We start from the raw sequence: 17,795 nt of genomic DNA on the forward strand, positions 1-17,795 counted from the left end.
TTTTAAATTTTTTATAAAGATGCTCCTAAACAAAGCATATTGGTCCTTTCCTGAGTTCCTAAGCATCTTTTTATGGTGCTCCCTTTCCTTGATGCCCTAAACCAGCGTGGTGCAAACATATGGCCCTCTTATTCATTTTGTAGGAACTTGCCCTTCTTACTGCAAAAAAAATCTTAGTTAGGGGAAAAAAAACTTACTGCAGTAAATCGTATTCATGAAAAACAAGCAGTTTAAAACAATCATTAGGATGTGAACCAGCTGGCCATGTTCACTAAAATTCAAAAAAGTGCCATCAGCAGTGTTGGCAACCTGCGCTGCAGGGAATTTAAAAAAAACACACAGATTTACTGGGTAAGTGCTGACACTGGCAAAGTGTTTCAAAGTTTTATTTCCGTTATTATTTCTAAAGAAAACAAAACAAGAATGTGGAAATGTGGTCCTGTTGACATTATGCTATTCATTCTAAAATATATTTTTTCAGAACAAAATTCCAAATAATGTAATATCACAGAGAACCTTTTTCACAATTGCTGTAAGTGTTTCCAGTTGCAATAAGAGTTTTTTTTTAATAAAAATCATTTTTGAACTACAACATTTAATTTTGCATTTATAAAATAATTATGTACTATCAGCACCCATTTTAAAATGATGAAATTAAAATTTTTCTTCACAAATAAAGGTAGTCCTTTTTTTCTTTTTTCTACATTCTTTACAGTTATTTGCTTACATTAAGAGGCATGACAAATTCAAAGACTTGCCCAGGTGGACAAACTCAGGGTCCGGCCCGGGCAGCAAATGCTCTAGCTATGCCACTGGTCAGATATGACATATATATATATATATATATATATATATATATATATCATCTTCAATCTCTGATTTTTCATTTAAATTGAAGAAATTTACAGAATAAAACCTATCCTTGGTTTCCAATCAAGACAACTGCTCAAAAGAAATGATGTTCAATAACAGTGTTTTAGTTTACAGAAAGACTCATAATTTTCACAGGTGGTCATTTTAAGTTATCATACAAGAAGTTTGACTATAATATGACCGAACTATATTTTTATTTTACTGCTCTAATCACTTTTTCATGTGGCATAAATTTTATAATGTCTGATGCTAAATAGATCAAATCAAAATTCCTAAATAACACAAGATTAAAATATTACTAATGCAACACTTGTATTGTGAGGGACCAAAAAAAAAAATTAATTAAAAATAACAATTTAAAAAAAATCAGAGTTCAGCTTTTATATTATGCCCAAAGGGTCTTTTCCTTCTTTTTATTATTATTATTATTATTATTATTATTGTTGTTGTTGTTATTTACACATACATACACGTTTTGAGAGCAATAACAATTTAAAAAAAATCAGAGTTCAGCTTTTATATTATGCCCAAAGGGTCTTTTCCTTCTTTTTATTATTATTATTATTATTATTGTTGTTGTTGTTATTTACACATACATACACGTTTTGAGAGCATTTGGGTTAATGCCTCTTTCGACTAAAAATATTTAAAAACAGTATATCTTTAGAATTTCCAATAGACAGTCATACATGCTAGAGTTAAATTATTTTATTTTATAGAGTGTGTTGTCACTGCTTGCTTTAAAATCATACATGTTTTGTTTGAGTTTCTTAATCAAAAAATTTTTTAATTAAAAAATATGAAACAGATAACAAAATAAATTTGAAATTCAAGATTCAGGTAAAGGACTACATTATTTTAAGTTTGATAGCTCGAGGTATCGTTTTTTCACAATGCAAGAAACATACATACATTGATGCAGATTCTTCGTTATTTAATTTCTTTAAATATAATATAATACAGGGCGATGATACTTGGTGGCAACAATTTGTAAAGTGATACAGCCATTTATAACAATTCGAAACAAAATGCCATTTTGAGTCCATTAGCCCCTAAAAAGATAAGCTTTAATTATTAATAACTGTAGTATCCTAGAGTTTATAATTCTATGAAAAAGCAAATCAGAGTCTTTGTATATTGCAGTTGAAAGTTATTAAATCTATAGAAGGCAATGAATGAACAGAAAATATTAATTCATTACAGCACTTAATACTGCAGAAGTGAATGGTAATATTTTCTAAGAGGATCACTGAATGTATTTTCTTTCTACTTTGACCCCCTACAGAAGTACTTTTTTACTCTTCAGTATTCCAGATGGTGTTCTTAGCTTAAAGCATCATGTTACTTAAATCCTAATGAAGTGCTGCTATGGTTACCTAAGTTATTAGCTTCTACTCTCTTTGGCAAAAAGTTCCATTTTGACCTTGGTTAAAAAAAGGTAGCAACCCACAATTCTGATATCAGGAAATCCAGTGCAACAGCCAGCACCATCTATTGGCAAAAGGTAGCATTCACTTTCTCAAACTTACTCTTAAGCCACAGTTTTAGCTGAATGTTTAATACTTCAGTTTTTTGTGGCAATTGTACTGTAGAGCAATTGATATAATGAAAATATTGCAGAGCTTGTCTTCACTGATAAAGAAAAACATAATAATATGATGTAAAGGATAGCTATTGATCATAATTATAAATTAATCCATAGTGATAAATTTTAATCAATGAAAATGAGGATACGAGTTCTAAAATATCAACCACAGACTGTGGTATATAAAACCTACAGCTCATAAGGAACTTACATTACAAACTGGCAACTAAAAACAAAACACATTGAAAGAACAATTACTTGCCTGTTCCTTTGGAAAAAAGCCAAATGTTGTTAAATCACTTGTTGAGCATAAAGCGACAGCTTTGTTTGGATGCTTATACAAAATTGCCAAATGGTATAATTTCACCATTGTCACATAAATAAGCACCAAAACTCTTTCAAAGAAACCTAAATAAACAAATATATATAAACATAAAAACAACATAATAGACATATAAAAACTACTAATAATTGTAAATAACAGAGATTTACTTTTAAATGAGCTATTACAATTTCTCTTTTGAATACAGTTCCTAAATTTAAAATTATTAAAACTGGAAACTGTATCCAAAACAGAGATCAATTCGTCAACGAAATTATCATATAATTAAATACTTTACTTATAATTCCATATTTTTTACCCTCCACGAAAAAAAAATCCCCAAACCTAAAAAAATCATTCAATCATAAGGAAACATTACATGAGAAAACAGAAAGAAAGAAACAATGAAGTTGAAACACTTTTCTAGCTGGAAAGCTGCCAATTTTAGCATGCTATTAACTTATATTTTCTTACCTTTTGCTTAAAAATTTTAAGAATTAAAGCAATATCATGTTACCATAACTGGCATGAAAAAATATGTGCTTATCATCAAAATAAAAGAATAATCTAAAAAAATATTCTCACTGATTAAAATTTCCAAAGAATGTCTTATGGTGTTTTTATTTACATTGATTACCTGCAACTGAATGCAAAATTGCACTTTTGCACATAAGTTAGTGTTTAAAATATGTGAACTCGGTGACTAAGAATCCATTGTACAATGTAAGCATATTGGAATTCATATCAAGAATCTAGAACCACCTTTTTAAGCAGTGAATCGGTTTGAGGCAGCCTGGTAAACTGAGTCAAGAGCAAAAATTGTAACTAAAGATCATTTTGGTACTTGGGTATTATCACGTTGACCAGCCAAGTGGAGCAATTTACTGCCAATTACGGATGACCATGTCCTTTATAATTTCACAGTAATGATTGGCGACTGGCAACCTTTACCAAAATTTCCACCAATGGTTCACAGGATAATACTACCATAAGTACTGTCATTGATGGCTCAAATAAACAGTAAAGCAACTATAAGCAATTTCATTTTAGTCCTTTAAGTTGATACAGGAACTCAAATCAGCCATTCTACTGCTGCACAAAGGCTTCACAAGATCAGACTTTATGATAAAAAACCAACAGTTTGTGTCTTACTTGTTCCACCTTCCAAAGGAGACTATTTAAGGTGGTGTCATTAACATGCTTAATGGAGCCAAGAGGAATGGAACCATGAACTGTTTACTGACAAATACAGGTACAGCCTGAACAGCAGTTCTAGCTATGTTCTGATTTGAAAAGAGCCAGTAACATGCCTTCCCTTACTCATGAAAGATCCTATCTCCATAGAAGTGATTTCATGGAATCATCAAAAATGGCCACACATGTCTGATGGAGATTCTGTAACATCCCACATATAAGGATGTCTTGGAACCCTACATATGGTTACTTAGGAGTACTGTTTGCCCAGATAATTTCTTAATGGATGACAATTGCTCAACTGCTTTCAGCACCAAAGGTACCAAAACACTTCGAAACAGGACTGGAGAGCTCTCTCACCAGACTCACTAACTGAACATGTGTGAGCCTTATGCGAGCGAACTGAATTGTGCAAAATGCCTCCCTTGACCCTCCATTGCAATTATGGACCATAAACCTCCAGGATCTGAAAAGTGTACTTTCAGTAACAAATACCATGCAGTTCTGCAATACTTGATCAACAATTTGGTCATCAAGTTGTTAAGTTTGCATTTATGTCACTGGTGACCACACACTAGATTAAAGAAAGATTTACTGTAAAACAGGTGGTGGTAATAGATTTATGGCGCAACGCTCTAAAGGCCATATGCATCAAACACAGGATTTATTGTACATATGTTAGATAGAGGAAAAGATTTAAAAACAACAGCACACTTATAAAATCGAGAAAAGTAGTAAGATAATGAAATGGTGGGATGAATGCAGATTAAGATTCAGATAATGATATATGCAGTATGGATTTAAAATCATAACACAAACACATCCGATTCATTAAAATATATAGCATTAAAATTCTAAAATCTCGACATAAAATTAAATTAAATAACAGAGATCTGTTTCTTAAAGATACTGAAAGAAATTGATATTGACCTTTCTTCCGATTAAATGGTCCAGAGGCAGATCACAGCCATTAAAATTCTTCTGATGAAGATTATTAAAAAATTGACGCTCAATTAAAATGTGATGGACTGGCAAACATTACAATTTGGACAAACAGGTTCATTCTCAGCTTTTAGTAGATAGTTATGTGTCACCTTAGTATAACCTATTTTAAGCAGAATCAAAAGACCTTCCTCCTTATGATTTCTAGTACAATCCCAAAGCTCTATTTTAGGCTTCACTGTTCTTAACTTGTTACAAGATTGGAGGTCGCAAAGTCGCTGCCACCTTTTTAAGATCCTTTGTTTGATAGCACGACTGATATCTCTCAAAGCGATGGCTTCAAAGATGAGGCGACCGGACAATTCAACAGCAGATTTCGCTGCAATGTCTGCCAGCTCATTACTCTTTATTCCTGTATGTCCGGGAACCCAGCAGTACAGAATTTCATATCCACGACTTGTTAATTTAATATTCAACTTGAGTACATCCACTATCACAGGATTCTAGGTGCTGGAAAGATTCTAAAGCTTTCAGTGCATTGTAAGGGTCTGTATATATAATGAATTTTCTATGGAGTAGCACTGAGATGTACAAAAGCACATAATATATGGCAGTCAGTTCGGAGGTTAAGACCAAGGAAGCATTGTGTAAGCATCTGCCCTCCATGTGGTCACCAATTATAAATGACATCCCAACATGACAAGTTGGTTTAGATCCATCCGTTTTATATAGAAAGATAATTGCTGTGACTAATGCCTGTGCTCAGCAAAAATTTGTCTGTAGATGATCTAAGTAGTGGTTGTTTTGACGTAACTGTGGAAAATATCAAGAAGCTGGATTTGTGCATTTTCCCAGGGTGGGATTTCAAAATGCTGCACTACTTGTGGGGACATATCAGACAGGGAGAATTCTTCAATCAGAAGACAAACTCTGACAGAAAAAAGAAGGCACACAGGATGGATGTGCTTAAAATAAAAGGTCACAGCTATTATCAAATAAACACAGTTTATAAGGATGATCAGGTTGAGACAATATATTAAAATACTGTAAAAGAGACAATCCCTCACACCTCAAACAGTGTGACGGTTCGTAACAGTCAAAATAAAGACTCTGGACAGGAGATGTCCTGAAAGCACCAGAACAAATCTGCAGAGCTTGATGATGAACAGGATCTAGTTTTAACAACACTGAAGACCAAGCGAATCCGTAAACAACTGAGCCGTAGTCCAGTCTAGAGCAAACAAGAGCTCTGTAATGCGAAGCATACAGTAACACTATGCACCCCAGGAGGTGTTCGCCAGGACTTTTAGAATATTTAAAATTTTTGTGCACTTCTTTCTCAGTTTTAAGACATGAGAAAAGAAAGTCTATTTTTGGTCTAACAAATCACCCATAAAAATTTTACTTCAGATGCAACTGGAATCATTGACCCATTGAGATATAATTCAGGCTCAGGATAGAGACCTCGCTTTCTACAAAAGTGCACCCACAGTCTTCTGTTTCGAAAACGTTAACCCTTGTCTGTTTGCCTATTCCTGGATCCTGTTCAAAGCGATCTGGAGCTGCCTCTCTACAAGTCTCATATCTGCACCTCAACGGCTAATTTGTAGATCATCAACATATAAAGATCCTGAAATGGTGGGAGGAAGTTGTTCTAATAAAGAATTTATTTTTAGGCTGAACAGGGTTACACTAAGCACACTGTCTTGAGGCACACCCTCTTCCTGTTTGAAATCTTCTGACAAAACAGAGCCAATCCTTACTTGAAAAGTTCTAGCTTCAAAAAAATGTCTTGAAAGATGGTTGGTTGCCACGCAAGATACTATCATGAAAATCACGAAATATAATGTATCTCCATGCTTTATCATAAACTTTCTCTATATCAAAGAAAATTGAGACAAGGTGATTTCTTCTTACAAAAGCTTTAAAGAATAGATGTCTCCAAAAGGAGCATGTTATCCATTGTTGTTCTTCCCTTTCGAAAACCACTTTGATAAGGCAAAATTATATTATTATTCTCCAAGAAACAGACCATGCGGCTGTTTACTATTTCTTCAAACAGTTTGAATACGCAACTACTAAGGGCAATTGCCCGATAGTTTGAGGGATTCCTCGGGTCTTTCTCTGGCTTAGCAATGGGAATCACAACAGCTCTAACCCATGCACTAGGAAAAGTTCGCTCCTTCCACACCCTATTGTAAAGAGTGAGAAGGGCAGTCAGTCACTTACAGGAAAGATGCTTCAGCATTTCGTAATACACGCCATCAAGACCCGGACAAGACCTACGAGTCTGCATTAAAGCTCTCTCTAACTCTAGCATAGTAAAATCTCTATTATATGGCTCAAAGTTGGAAGAGTTGAAAGCGATGGGATTTATCTCACAGCACTGCTTAATAGAAAGAAATGCAGGTGAATAATTTCTGCTGGAAGAAATGGCAGCAAATGTCTCACCAACAGAATTAGCAATTTCTTCTATGGAGCTAATCACTCAACCATCTTTTTCCAAAAAGGAAAGTGACAGGTCTTTATATATTTCCCATGCTTTTTTAACTCTTTTCCAAACTTGCTTACTAGGCACAGAGGATGTTATTGATGACACATATGAAATCCAGGAATCCCTCTGGCTCTGCCTTCCTACTTTTCGTCCACTTGCTTTGGCTCTGTTAAATGCTATAAGGTTTCGCAAATTAGGGTATCAGATAAAAATTCCCTATGCTTTTTTTCTGCTTTTTAACTGCTTCATGGCAGTCACGATTCCACCATGGTTTCAAATACTTTAGCATTTTTCCTTTTCTTCTAGGGATGGAGAGCATAGCTGCCTGAATAACAGTATTAGTAACTGCTTCAACTGTGTCATCGATATGCACATCTTCTACCATGTTCTCTGTAAGCTCTGCAGTGGAAGAGAAGAGTTCCCAGTCTGCCTTATCAAGTATGAACCGAGGGGATCTCGACATGAGGTTCACTCCTCTTTGTGCAAGAGATACAAAAATAGGATAATGATCACTGTTGTAAATTTCATGTCCCACACTAAAAGTGCAAAATGGCAAAAGAGATGGCAAGGTCAAGAGCATAGAATGTCCTTGAAGGCTCATGGAAGTAAGTACCCTGCCCATTATTCAGGAGACAAAGGCTATGATCTTCAATCATCTACTCAATTTGTCTTCCTCAGGAATTTGTGTCTTTGCTTCCCCAGAGCGGACTACGACCATTAAAATCTATTATGATAAAGGCAGCAGCTCCATAAAACCACTTAAATCTTACTGATCAATGTGCTCATTTGGAGGCAAATACAAAGAAACAACTGAAAAAAACAATATAAAAATTTGCTTCAGTACAGACAACTTGAAAGAATGTTCTCAAAGAAAGTGCATTTGATGGATAGTCCAGTTGAAGTGAGGGGGCCTACACCTCCCACTGGCATGCTCACCTGTAAGGTTACCCTTCCTGACGAAAGAAAAAGCTCCAAAGTTTTGCTTATTGTTCTCTATATGTCCACAACAAGACATCTTTCAGATTCGTTTCCTGTATTGCTAAACACACAGGATGATAAGCATTGATTATAGCTTTGATGTTGAGCAAATTTCGACGGAAACCGCGGCAGTTCTACGAGAGGCGGGTGGCCTTTATGATAGGTTTGTTCTTTCTGTGCTGCTTTTCAGTTTTTCATGGAAGTAGATTGCCTGGGAACTTCCACACCCTCTTCTACTTCCATACTATCTGAATCCACAGATTCAGAAATCATCCCATCAAGAGAACTATTGCTGGAACTTCTATTTTTATTAATTACTTGGCATTTTTGGGTTTACTTTGAATTACTGTTTCTTCTTCTTCTTCTTTTTTTTTTTTTTTTTTACCTAAGTGAGTTGGGTTTTCTTTTTTCTTGTTGTTTGTAATCGGTTGGGTTTTATTTGGTAGAGTCTGTGTACCAATTGAAATTTGGGTGGCTACTGTACGAGATTTTTTAAGAGCATTGGCATAAGATGTATTTGGTCGAACCTATGTGCCGAAGTGTTGGCATTGGAAACATCACATAGGGTTTGGAATATAAGGTCTTACAGGACAATTTAGGGATCCGGCCTTAATATTCTTAGGCAGATCAGGTGAGTTGAAGGTAAGGATCACGTGTTTTGTATCAATCAAATGACTTTCCTTAGGCATCTTGATCCACTTAGCACCACAGACATTTTGTTCAGACAGCTAGGATGCGATCTCTTCTTCAGCAACACATAGAAGGTCGACTTCCGAGATTACACCATGACAATAATTCAATGTCTTATGTGCTGTTACAGGGACATTCGCTTGTCCAAGTTTGGTTACTTGAAGTAAGGAAGAACACTGGGTTGCTGAAATTGTGTCAATAAGAAAGTCTCCAGACCGGAGATGCTTTATATTTCAGGGCGCACCAATACAAGAATAGATGTATTTATTTATCAGAAAAGGAGACATCTTTTGCAGCTCGCTAGAAGGACTAGAGACCTTCTAGCGAGCTGCTAGGAAACAGAGAGGAACAAGGAAACAGAGACTATTGTTAAGATTATTTGCATTTGCACCTGTACATACTTTTTAGCAGACTTTTTAGAACTAATGCTTTGAGCGATGGGACTGACTTCAAAGTCTTTAATTAAATATATTTTAGAATTAGCCATACTGAAGAGAGAAGTGATTGAAACCCGCCCCACCCATCACGTAGTCCAACAAGGGGATGCAGAAGTCTGTGCTAGGGTCAACCTGATCTATAAGAAATCTGAAGACCCCACAGTCAGCTCTCACGAAAGCTTATCCCCTAGCCGATTGACTCTAGCAGGGACAACTAAGTGCCTCCCGTTTCAATCCGAAGCAGAGGTAAAATCAGTGTGTTGGCGCCAGTACCTCGCCCCTCAACTACCAGTACCCTCCTTTCCAGCCTTACAGGTCACAACGCATGACAAATACATAAGTGGTTATCTCTCCGTAAGAAACTCTAAACAAAGGAATGTGACAGAATCTCACTTGAAGCCAAACCTCCGAAAAGGGAAACCACAAGGGGAGAAGAAATGAAAATAGTAGACAGAAGAGATGAAAAGGAAAGGAGGAAAGATCACTAAGGGCTTCAAGATAATGACCCCCGTCTCACCAAGAAAGTGATCCCTTGAAGGGCTAGGATACCTCGGGATTGTCACACCCATACTCACAGATGGTGAGCCTCCGGGAGGTACTGTAAAACAGGAAACATCATTTTTCTATTATTTTTTAATTTCCATAAATTTGATTATATTTTGCAATGAATCAGTAATCAAACATGGTAATTTATGTTAAATAATACTCTTGTGAACATTGTTTTTAACCATTTTTAGTAAGTAACAGTTAAGATTTATTTCTGTCAGTATCCTTTAATTTTGATGCATAGTATAAATAACGATTTTGACAATTGAACATATTCTTATAAAATTACATGTATTATACAACACACAGAAAAAAAAAACTGTACTATTAAATGTTTTTCTAAAAAAGAAGTAATTTTATTTTAAACTTTAAAACTGATACTTTAAATGACTATATGACCAAAGCTAGACTAACAATTTTAACACGTGCAAATACTGCAGGAACGCACAAGAGTAAGCATTTCATAGTCGGAAAAAGGAAAAAATACATGACCTCTACCATTTAAGGGAGTAAAGATTTTCCTGTTATATATCATGCAAATAAAATAACATGGATAGCACGAGCATTAATGTATAATTGGTTTGAAAATCATTTCCCACCCGAGGCTCGGCAATATTTGAATTCGGTTGGTTTACCTTATGATACAAAAATTGTCCTGATTGCACATAACAGTTCGGCTCATATTTCACTTAAAAGTTTTAATGAAAGATAATGTACCCATGTTATTCTTTATTCCAAATGGTATGTCCATCATTCAGACTATAGATATAGGAACAGTGTGTGCACTGAAATGCAAATATAAAGTAGCATTTTCAAAGCCCATGTTCAATTTCTTGAATAATGGCAAGATTTTTCAAGAATTTTTTAAATACTTTAGCATAAAATCTGCTGTGTGGAGCATTGCATGATCATGGGAGGATGTGCCTCCAGATACTTTAAGAAATGCTTGGCAGAATTTATAACCATCTACTATATTTCATGGTGAAGATGATAGCTATGAATTTGAAGGCTTTTGGATATCACAAACCATAGTGAAATTTTCCAGTTAATGGATTTTGTAAAGAAAAGTGGAGAAACGGTAATATAGGAGGATGATATTACAGAAGTTTTTCATAGCAACGACAATGTTCCAATCATCAATCAATTAATGGATGGCAAAATATGTAGTATGGTTCTAGATCCAGAAAATACCGGAAAATACCAATAGGGAAGAAAGTGACAGAGAGGTTATTGAAAATGAAAAAATTTCGATTGACAAGTTAGTCGGAATTCTTGACACAGCAACTACAGGACTTGAACAGTAAAACTTTGTAACTGAACAAGAAATTATGTCTGTCTATAAAATTGAACAGAAAGTATTAGCATAAAAAAAAGAAGCAATTTAAATAATTTACATTCAAAGAAATGTTTAATGAAGTAAACAAATAATATTAGTCTCCCCCCTTTTTTTCTTTTTTGTAAATTTTGATACCTTTTAGATATAAGTGCTTCATTATTTCATTAATCATAATTTCATATTTTTAATTTTATTATTTCTACATGCCATCTTACTAGATTTAAACTGATGATCTAATATCCAAAAAAACCCAAATTCAGAATCTCCGAAGTCCCAATGAGTCTGGATCTCGGACTTTTTACTGTACATCATTGTGAAGTTCTTCACATGTTACTTGTAACATTATATGGCTGAGATTAAAAATAATTATATTTCATTATTAAAAAAAATGGAGGAAATGGTATTTAATCAAAGAACAGAAAAAATATTTTACAGCTATGACAGGATATTTTAAGCCTCTCTTAGTTCTTGAAATAAAATATTAAGTAGCAACCTCTTGGACTTCGGTATGCTGACTAAAAGTTGCATTCCCTTCATCTAAATATTATTATTTGAAATCAACTTAAGACACTTATATCAAGAGACGGATGAAAGGCATTAATCTCCACCATCAAAAACTTCTTTTGTTTTATAGATTTTTTAATTTTTATTTTTATCTCCCTTATTTTTATTTAATTTCTCAAAGTGACATAGTACAGAGAGGCTATAAACTTGTGTTAAAGTGAACATTTGCCTTTAAAAGCCCCAGCATGCGGTGCTTGGACATTATATTCGAACTACTATGCTAAAAAAGATAGTTTCCAAGAAAATGAATTGGTACAATGATTTTTCTCAGGCTCCCAAGGAATAGATTTATTTAAAGTACCAATAATTTTTTCAGATTTAACTTTCACGGACATTACCTCCGAGATGTCTGTGATAATACTCATGTGCTTTTTTCTCAATGAATTAGCTGAACATTTGAGAAGTTTGTATGAAAAAAGTAGGAACTTCAGGATTATCTCGTCAACCATTTTCGTACTTTGGGATTATCCCGTCCACCAATTTTCGCCAAACCCGATATTATCACCAAAAGGCAGCTTCTGGGCCAGATAGCAAATAACTGTGTAATCCTCAACTACGTGAGTTAGTAGTGTGTTGAAATATACTGCTTTTTCTTACTCTGCTGCAAGATTATTCAAATTTGAGATTTGCCTAGCACTGAAGATAGTGCAGTGGCATAATTTCAAGAGTAGGGAATTATTTCTTCTAAGAAAACGTGTGTTAATGGCCACAATATGGCATTATATATCAAAACTGATAAGAAATGGCAGTGCAATGAACGAGTAGCTATTCAAAAAGGCATGTGGTTGGAGGGCTCAGAACTCCTGTTTCTGACTGCCCTCCAGTTTTACTGCTGGTCACAAGAATTAACATCAACTGAATGGGGAGAAAAACAGCTGGATTTAACAGGAAAGACAACTGGGTACAGGTATATTTATGGTTGCCCTTTGGCGAAAATTGGCGATTTTTAGCGGCACATGGATACCGAGTTTGTGCAATTCTTTGACTTGTTATTTTACAATGACAAAATAACAAGACAATGATTTGCACAGACCACGTATGGTATCCATGTACACAACAACCTATTTTCACTTAAAAAAAATCAGAGAATTGCACAAACTAGGCATTGCATTAAACCCTTGATAATACAGGGAGCACCCTTCAATATACTCTAACCGACAATTGTTGATTGGAACAATTATATGAGGAATGTGTGCGCTCATAGCCTTCTACAATGTGATTCAAAACAAATAGGAGGTCCAAACAAAATTGTAGAGAAATACAAGAGCCTTTTCACAAAGCAAAAAAAAAAAAAAAAAAAAAAAAAAAAAAACAAGTCGGTTGTATTCTTCCAGAATAAGAGACATTTTGGGGACTCTGCAGAGAGACCGACGAGCGTTTTATCATAAAGATTCCCAATCGAAATGCAGTAACTGTAATGGCTGAAATTAGGAACAACTTTGCAGAAAGAACTACAATTTTCTCAGACTCATAGAAAAGCTACAAAACTGATGAACTGGAAGTAGCAGGATTTCAACACTTTAATGTGAATCACAGATATAATTTTATGGATCCTGAAACTGGTACACATGCACAAAATATAGAATGATTGTGGGGTTTGGCAAAATGGAGAAACAAGAAATACCACGAAACTACCAAAACATACTTGGATTTGTATTATTTAAACGAATTTATGTGGCAGAGAGTGCACAAGGATAATTACTTGCTTGTTTGCACTTTAAACACTATCAAGGATTTTTTTGCCGCCAAAATGATTTATAATAATCAGAGTACAATAAATTCCTTGCCTTTTCCAGATTTTGACTAAAATATTAAAATTCCCTGACTTTTTGGTCAATTCTTGAGTTCCCTGCTTTTCCAGATAGCTGTTTCTACATAGATGTAGAGTTTTAATTCAGGTGGCACCCAAAATAAAATGTGTTCCGATTCTTTAATTTATTGTTTAATAATTTGTTATTCATTTAATTAATTTATTTTTTAATTTAATTTTTTCATGAATTTTTTAATATAACTGAAAAAAGATGGGGGAAAATATTAATTTCAGCGTAGCATATACATCAGAGTGGGTTTTTGTCAGTATGGGCATTTTATCACTATGAGCTTTTATCAGTGTGGACTTTATCAATGTGCACTTTCAATGGTGTGGGTATTTGTCGCGTGGGCATAAATTATCACAGTGTTTTTTTTATTTATTTTTTTTTTTTATTTTTTTATTTTTTTTTTTTTTTATTTGCAGGCTTTTGGCACTTGCGCTTTCATACAATGGGCTTTTGTCTGGTCATCGAAGTAACAACAGACCTGATTACTTTTTTCTGTACACATCTAAATGTTGTACAATCTAATACACAACATGAAAAACTGCTAAAGTTTGCATTTCAGTCAGAAGCAACCACACATCTTATTAAAATTTTTCTAAGTACCTCTAAAAAGATAGACTTTTTATAATGCCAACTTTCTTACATTTCCTATAGCCTTATTCAAAGTTACTTTTTGTTAAAATAGGTAATTCTACATTTTGAAGACATGTCAACTGTGGCAAAAAAGTTCTGTGCAAGTCCAATGATTTCATATGCAAAATCATTCACATTAGATGAGTTTATAAAGTACTTCCTTTAATTTTTCCCACCAGTATAAAGTTAATATGTGGGTTATGTGATCAAACATTCACCACTTCTAGGCCAGGAGTTCTCAACCGGTGGTACGGAAGAGAAAAATAGGTGGCATCCAAAGAACCATTTTTGTTTAATCTTTAGATTATGGTAACTTCGCGATTTTTTGGTGAAAATTTGGTGACCAACCCTGCTACAGCAACCTGCTAGCTTTTTTTGGACGCCATTTTGTTTTCACAAAGTAAAGGCTTTTTTTTTTTTTTTTTTTACTCAAAATTTTTTTTTAACAGTCTGCTAGTCAAATTACGCTTATGCTAGAACTTTTATGGAACAAAAGTGCTTAATCATGACGAAGATTAGGTGCGAAATTGGGAGAAAGTGCAGAATCGAGGTTAATCTTTGGATTATGGTAACTTGGCGATTTTTCGGCGAAAATTTGGCGACCAACCCCGTTACAGCAACCTGCTAGTTTTTGTTTGGACAGCCATTTTGTTTTCACGAGGTAAAGGCATTTTTTTTTTTTTTTTTTTTTTTTTTTTTTTTTACTCAACATTTCCAACATTTTTTTCCCACAATTTGCTAGCCGAATTACGCTTATGCTAGAAATTTTATGGAACAAAAGTGCTTAATCAAGACGAAGATTAGGTGCGAAATTGGGACAAAGTGCAAGAATCGGGCACTGCTTGCCGCGTGTTTACGAATTGCACATACACGGTATCGTACATGTACACATCAACCTATTTTCACTTAAAAAAACATCCCAGAATTGCACAAAAATAGCATTGTGCACACTCTTGACTATATCCATGTACACTGCTAAAGTCCTAGCTAGTAACCTTTATCGCCTTACCAAAATGTTGCCAAACTACCTGTTACCATATTCCAAAGATTAGCCCAGAATCGCAAACTGCTTGCTGCGTTTTTAAGAACTGCACATACACGGTATCCATGTACACGTCGCCCTATTTTAACTTAAAAAAAAATCCCAGAATTGCACAAAAATGGCATTGCGCACACTCTTGATTTTATCCATGTACACTGCTAAAGTCCTAGTAAGTAATCTTTAATGTCGCCAAACTACCTGTTACCATATTCCAAAGATTATCCATATTTTTAACTATTAAATTCAAAAATTAAAACCCCAACATCCTGATTGAGCTTTTTCTCCAACACACATAAATTTATGCCATCTGAGCTTTGTTCAAGGGTACTGGTGGTACTTAAGGTTTTCAATTTTTGTTTAGATGATACACATTAGTCAAAAAGCTGAGAACCGCTGCTCTAGACTAAAATGTTCCTGCTCAACCAAGAGCTGTTTTGACACTTTAAGAGCTTGAGACTGCTCTTTGAGGATAAGTAGAAAATACGGGAAATGTGCAGAATCGCCCACTTCTTGGCATGTTTTAAGAATTGCACAAAATCAGTATCCATGTACACATTGACCTATTTTCACTTCAAAAAATATCCCAGAATTGCATAAAAATGGCATTGCGCACTCCCTTGACTTTATCCATGTACACACTAATCTATTTTCACTTAAAAAGTCAAAGAAAATTGACAAAAATCCAATTTTTCTTAATCTTATAAAAGGTGCCAAACAAACGCCAATCAAATAAGTAGGCGATTCTGCACTTTAGCCGAAAATACTGCCCTGAGAATATGTTGGATTACCTTTTAAATTTCATATCACATTGAGATGCAACAATTTTAGTAGAAGAGAGAGCATGTAATCTAATATCACATGAAATGTTGAAAAAAACATTTCAATTTTGTTTTACTTCTGGATACTGAAAACTCAATGAGTGCTTGAGACAGTATTCTTTCTTAAACTAAATAAAAAATAATTTCATAGGCCAAATTTTTTAGCAGAATACATCTGAAAGCTAAGCAGACACATCAAATGCAGTTTCTCCCAAAAAGATTAAAGCAACATATGTACTGCTTCTACAAAGTGACCCATTATGCAATTTTTATTTTGACAATATATATATATATATATATATTATGACATAAAATAACAGACTATGAAAACTCAGTATGAAGCAGAAAAATACAAGCCCTTAAAATTTCACATTTCATTAGTCATGATTTAGTCCACTGACATCTAAATCTTTAATTAAGAATAAAAAATTGCGAATACCTCTGAATTTGAATAGTAGCACATAATACTGTTAAACTGTACAGCAGAATACAGGTATTATTATGCAACACATCACTTAATTGTTTAGACAAATTCAAGCCTGAAATGGAAAATTATTTTTGCATGAATTTTTTAACTGCACTTCTTTATTTAAACCTAAGTAAAGTTTTGAAGAAACAAGGATTGATAACGATTAAAATGAGCATTCTTCTTAATACTATTTTTTTTAATCACTATCTTAAAAGAAGTACAAGTTTGAAAAACATTTAAAAAATCACACAAATACACACTATGCGAAAATCAACTCAAAACAATTAATAACATAACGTATAAAAATATTTCGAAGCACTATCATTATCGACGCACAAAAAATGAAAAGCACTGCATAAATTGAATCACCTGGAAAAAGTTTTTGCAAACTGTCAGTGTATAATTATGAAAACTGTCAATGTATATTATTTCAAGAAACTTACTCTTTAACAAACAAACAACAGCAAAAAAAAAAAAAAAAAAAAAAAAAAAAAAGATAAAACACACAGTTTTAAAGACACTGCAAAATTAAAACGAAACAGTAATCCACCTTATGAATATATAATACATTGAAGTTATAAATAAATCTACCATAGGGAAAACAATATATTGCGACAGGAAATTAATTCCAGACACTTACTTTGAATAAGCGATGATGTCCACACGCAAAATGACAAATTTTGCTGTGGGAACGGTTAGAAAACTAATGCTGAGTAGAATAATTCAACAAATTTTCCAACATACTGCTTACTGATTAACACATACTTCTGCATAGAAAAAATACCAGTTCAGTCTACACGGCAACGTTACCAACAGGAACGATCTCTTACAAACATTTTCAGTTTCAGAAGTACTGTACATACGTCCATTTAAGCGCAGCTGAAACATAATTGAAAATACTACCCACTTTAACAGTTTAAATTTAATAAGTTGCTTATTTTTCAATATTTCGTACAATTGTAGCCTACAAATTATTTTCACCATGTATTTCTTGGCAGGCGTTCCTGTAACATGAAATATTCATTCAGCAAGAATTTCATTTATTCATTAGTGGT

At 34.0% G+C, this 17,795-nt stretch overlaps 1 protein-coding gene across 1 annotated transcript in view; it reads right to left on the reverse strand.

The window, feature by feature from the left end:
* Positions 1 to 17,559, reverse strand: part of Ykt6 (YKT6 v-SNARE homolog) — a 41,012-nt gene extending 23,453 nt beyond the window's left edge. Inside the window, exons 1-2 of the mRNA XM_085809256.1 lie at positions 17,381 to 17,559; positions 2,698 to 2,866 (exon numbers count right to left, since the gene is read on the reverse strand). Of these exons, the coding sequence (XP_085665382.1) occupies positions 2,698 to 2,828 (131 nt within the window). The 5' untranslated portion in view covers positions 2,829 to 2,866; positions 17,381 to 17,559. The remainder of the gene's footprint in view (positions 1 to 2,697; positions 2,867 to 17,380) is intronic.
* Positions 17,560 to 17,795: the final 236 nt, after the last annotated feature.

This window comes from Stegodyphus dumicola, chromosome X2 (assembly GCF_044657685.1).
Source record: "Stegodyphus dumicola isolate Sdum_Otavi_A_Nest chromosome X2, ASM4465768v1".
Taxonomy (NCBI): domain Eukaryota; kingdom Metazoa; phylum Arthropoda; class Arachnida; order Araneae; family Eresidae; genus Stegodyphus; species Stegodyphus dumicola.